Source organism: Phalaenopsis equestris, unplaced genomic scaffold, assembly GCF_001263595.1.
Source record: "Phalaenopsis equestris unplaced genomic scaffold, ASM126359v1 Scaffold000209, whole genome shotgun sequence".
NCBI lineage: Eukaryota > Viridiplantae > Streptophyta > Magnoliopsida > Asparagales > Orchidaceae > Phalaenopsis > Phalaenopsis equestris.
The window spans coordinates 142463-146907 of record NW_018164651.1 but is presented as its reverse complement, the minus strand read 5'-3'; the positions used below and the strand labels follow the sequence as shown (position 1 = coordinate 146907).

The window sequence follows — 4445 nt, the reverse complement described above, 5'->3', positions numbered from 1 at the left end:
ATATATATATATATATATATACCATTTTTAACTAAAATACAGAGGCAGTTGGAAAAGCCAAATTACTAAAATTGAATTGCATGAAATATTTCGTGTAAATAGTTTATGTAAATAACTTAATTATCTGTACTTTAAACAAAAATTGGCAACGCCGTCATCACCCGCAGGCTCGAGAAGGTCTCGCTAATGAAAAAATATTGCCTTACAGTCAAAACCCTTCCCCTTCTTATAGATTCCAGCCCGGCGCTGAAATTCCACGCCTCCAGCCGGGAATTCTCCACCTGTAACCTTTTGCTCGGTTGGTGAAGGCCACGCGGCAACCGTTAGCGGTCAGAGAGAGGCAGTACAAGGTGCAGGAAGCGTTTGGAGATCGCCACCCAACGCCTCTGAGGTTTTTGTTAGCCATTTTTTATTTTTTCATGTTCAGTGGGTGTCGTGATGGCGTGGAACTTGTTTAGATTCTGCGCTGCGCTGCGTGTGCGTGTGCTTGGTTCGGTTATGATTTTGTTGGTGCTTGCCGTTGTGGGTTTCACTTACTACGCCGTCGTCGTCACCAATTACTGGCCCGCTGTGCTCGCAGGCGGCGTCAATTCTTACTATGCTTTTGCGATACTGATACCCTTCCATCTTCTGGTAAGCTCGTTTCTTCACACTTGCTGAATATCTTGGTTCACGAACTGGATTTGTCGGTTTGAGATTTTGTTGGATTGTTCTGTCTTGTCCTGAGATTTATCTCAGGAAATTATGGTTTCTTTCCATGTTTGAAATTACGCTCTCTCATGTGTGGCTTTCGTTAGCAAATTTTCTCTGCTAATTGCATTATTGGTTTTTGGATCTTCCTGCTCCGACATGAGTTATTTATATTAGTGTAAATTTGATGGAGAATTTGATTTTGTGAAAGTACTTTTCTGTGCAGCTGGTGATGCTTCTATGGAGCTACTTTGCAGCAGTCCTCACCAATCCTGGTAGAGTCTCTTCCAATTGGAGGTCCGATGTGGATGAGGAAAGTGGAGATCCTCTTGTTTTGACGGGCTTAGAATTAAGCAAGCCAATGCTTAACTTGCAGCAAACTGCAAGTCTTGTGGGTTCCGGGATTCAAAAGATCCGATACTGTAGGAAATGCAACCAGTTGAAGCCCCCACGCTGCCATCATTGCTCTGCTTGTGAGCCTTTATTTTTTTTCATTCTTTCTTCTATGTCCACTGTTTCCCTCCTTCACCTCCCTTAACTCCTTACGCAGTGTTTAATGCATGTTTTCGCTTATCTAGGTGGAAGATGCATATTAAAAATGGACCATCATTGTGTGTGGGTCGTAAATTGTGTTGGCGCTTTCAATTATAAATTTTTTCTTCTTTTTCTGGTAAGTTCTGTTGATTGAAATTTCCAGTTATTGGTAGCTATTTCTGTTTCTCTAGATTATGAGCATTCTGAACTTAAAATCTTAAGTATTTAATACTTACATAATTTACTTTAAAATTTGTACTTGTTATCAAAAGATAGATTTTGATGCTGCATGTGTTATGCATGGTGACTGCAGATTAATTCTTGTTGGAAGAATTTATTTTTGCCAACAGTCATATTCCAAAGCTTAGTTATAACATTAGTGAGATAATAGAAATTACTGACAGTTATATTTGTGGTTTATTTCATGTAGGGGCATCTAGCCTGATCACCTAATACTTTTTCTTTATTTCTATTTTGGTATAAAACCAGAAAACTGAATCTATTAATTAGATTGCTTCCTTTGTTCTTTCAAGAAAACACTTATAACTCCTTGCACGCCATGGAGAGCAGAGTAGCTCTACTTATTCTACATTATTGGTTCAATCCATAGCTAGAACTTGAGGTGTAGTCATGGCTTCAAGGGAAATCTTTGCATTTCTATTTGAAGTTGAAGAAGAGAGTAGTTTCCAGAGATGAAATATATTAAATTAAAGGGTCTGCATTGGCGTACTAATAAAGGAGGGACCTGTTATTAATTGATTTTGAGGTTTTCATTTGTATATGTGTGCAAAATGTATATTTACATGATTGGCTATATCATACAAGGTTTAATAACTTTTCTGTTCTACTATCGTCAAGATGTTTTATATGTCATACTCGATGGTATATCCTTTCATTCTGTTTTTTTTTTGTTAAATGTATGCATACTCGATGGTATATCCTTTCATTCTGTTTTTTTCTTGTTTTTTTTATGTGACATAACTTGTACTTTTCCAATCATGCAGTTTTACACATTCCTCGAAACTTCCTTTGTTACAATAATATTATTGTCCAATTTCATCACCTTCTTTAATGAAGGAGAGATTCCTGCTTCGCCTGAATCTCTAGCGACTACTTTTCTCACATTTGGTGAGTATAAACCATCTTTGTGATCATCTTCTTAAGATTGCTAAGATGTTTCCTCTTCACTTAATTATTTATTCCATCTCCCTTTTCTCAGTGCTTAATTTGGCGTTTGCTTTGAGTGTTCTTGGCCTCCTAGTAATGCATTTGTCATTGGTGGCGGCTAATATCACAACAATTGAGGCAAGTTTCGAACTTAATTTATTTCATTGACATTTTTTCGAGATGTTTTTAGTTATAGTTTTTCTCTCACCTTAGGCATATGAGAAGAAAACTACTCCTAAATGGAGGTATGATCTCGGACGAAGGAAGAATTTTGAGCAGGTTTGTGCTTCCTGTCTTCTTTTCTTCCCCTCTTGTGAAAGTTAATCGGTAAATATTTTTATATCGCCCTCGCACTCTCCTATAAGCATCTCAAAATTGTTTAAAATGAGAAGAGAAATCGAAAATATGTCGTCACCAAGAAGAATACTCGTTATGGTTGCAAACTTCCATTTTCGCACTGACACTATAGTTACAACCTCATGTAAGCCATTCTCTTTCTCTACCTTCTTTTGGTTAGAACGTTAACATTATGGGCAGTCTCCCAGCAGTTTTAGTAAATCATGTAAATCCAAATTTACTAATAAATTCTACCAATACGTTTAATAAATTTAGGATTTAAGACAAACTGAGATGAGTTGAGAAGCAACTGTATCACAAAATCTGGTATTTAAAATTTATCCTTTTTTTCTGTCTGGATAGATTTAAGTTAAATCATACTTAAATCCATTAACAGCAGCCCCTCATTGTGTTCTTGTTGTGATTATTATCTGTGTACCAGGTGTTCGGAATCCACAAGCGGTTTTGGTTGATCCCGGCTTATGCAGAAGAGGATTTGAGAAGGATGCAAACTCTGCATGGCCTAGATTATCCATCCAAGCCAGAATCAGATTCTCAGCATTATTGATAACCAGGATTATCCATCTAAGCCAGAATCTCTAACTCTCTTCTCGAATGCTCAAGTTTCATTTTATTTGGATTCAACGATTTTTATTTCGGGTCTAGCCGTGCTTGTTGGGGCGGTGAAGGGGCTCGAAAGTAGCAACGAAAACATAGGTGAAGGTTGTTGGAGAAGTGGACTGACTGGTGGAAGACCTGACTAATGTGGCACAATGCTTAGAAAGGTTACAATAGTGATCTGCTTAGCTGTTATATATTCCAGGTAGGAGCCATGGGTTCTGGTAAATATACTGTGCTTTCCAACCTATAACATTATTGATTTTTTTTTAAAAATATTTTCATGGTTTATACAGAGAAAATCTCAACGTTTTATTTTTGTTTAATTGGGATGAGCCAATAGATTTGTTATATATATATATATATATATATATATAGATAGATTGATTGATTGAGAGAAAGTCCAGTATTTCATGATGTATTGTCAATTTTATGTAACATGGATAGATTTTGTTATGTTTGCTCCATTTCATCTATTACATGTCCTAAGGCCCAACTTGGGGCACTTTATGTGGTGCGTTGCATTTTCAAAACGCACGCAGGGCCGTTTGGTAAACTGCGTTTTGACAATTTTTTCAAAAAATTACATTTTCAAATCGCTAAAATCAGCGTTTTCATTCACACCATTCCGAATTAGGTGTGGTGACAGTTTTCTAGCTACGGTCTGGTTTTTCCAAAAAAAAAAAAATTATAATAACCACCGTAGCTTTTTGAACAACAGATTATTTTTCAATAGCTTATCAGCAGTTTATTAATAAGTTGTAGATGTCCCAAACAAATCCTAAACTGAAATCTAACCTTCTTTTCTAGTTTTCAAGTTTGGTGGTTATTTAGGGAACTTGAGAGTATTTAGCAGAAACTTATCGAAGTTATTATGTCTATTGGTGAATAAAATATTACGTCCAGATAATTGGACGTGCGGACGATAGCCTGTATCGCACCATATCCTGTACACATCAGTGTGGCGTCATCTAGGTTGTTGTCTAGATGTCCGGACGACGACAAATGTATTATTTTCTCATACTGGTGACTGGTGGGGTTTTCTCTCGCATAATTTCATGTATTGATTTTTAAATTAAGTTTAGCCCAAAGTTAGTGGT

General features: G+C 36.7%; 1 protein-coding gene across 3 annotated transcripts; it reads left to right on the top strand.

Moving 5' to 3' along the window:
* Window positions 1-164: 164 nt before the first annotated feature.
* Window positions 165-3689, top strand: LOC110023071 (probable protein S-acyltransferase 14). Of its 3 annotated transcripts, none has more exons than XM_020722293.1 (8): window positions 165-350; window positions 459-633; window positions 917-1163; window positions 1269-1360; window positions 2229-2352; window positions 2444-2529; window positions 2605-2670; window positions 3170-3689. In XM_020722293.1, exons 2-8 carry the CDS (start codon window positions 499-501, stop codon window positions 3293-3295), a joined length of 876 nt encoding a protein of 291 aa, XP_020577952.1. In that variant the 5' UTR covers window positions 165-350; window positions 459-498; the 3' UTR covers window positions 3296-3689. The 3 variants fall into 3 exon arrangements, with proteins under 3 accessions (XP_020577952.1, XP_020577951.1, XP_020577950.1); XM_020722292.1 differs by having other exon boundaries at window positions 165-391; XM_020722291.1 differs by having other exon boundaries at window positions 165-633.
* Window positions 3690-4445: the final 756 nt, after the last annotated feature.

Bases quoted from the DNA above. Each gene is read 5' to 3' on its own strand.
- LOC110023071 (XM_020722291.1), top strand. From the start codon at position 439: ATGGCGTGGAACTTGTTTAGATTCTGCGCTGCGCTGCGTGTGCGTGTG. The intron at 1,361-2,228 runs GTAAGTTCTGTT...CCAATCATGCAG, and splicing joins AATTTTTTCTTCTTTTTCTG to TTTTACACATTCCTCGAAAC. The intron at 2,530-2,604 runs GCAAGTTTCGAA...CTCTCACCTTAG, and splicing joins CTAATATCACAACAATTGAG to GCATATGAGAAGAAAACTAC.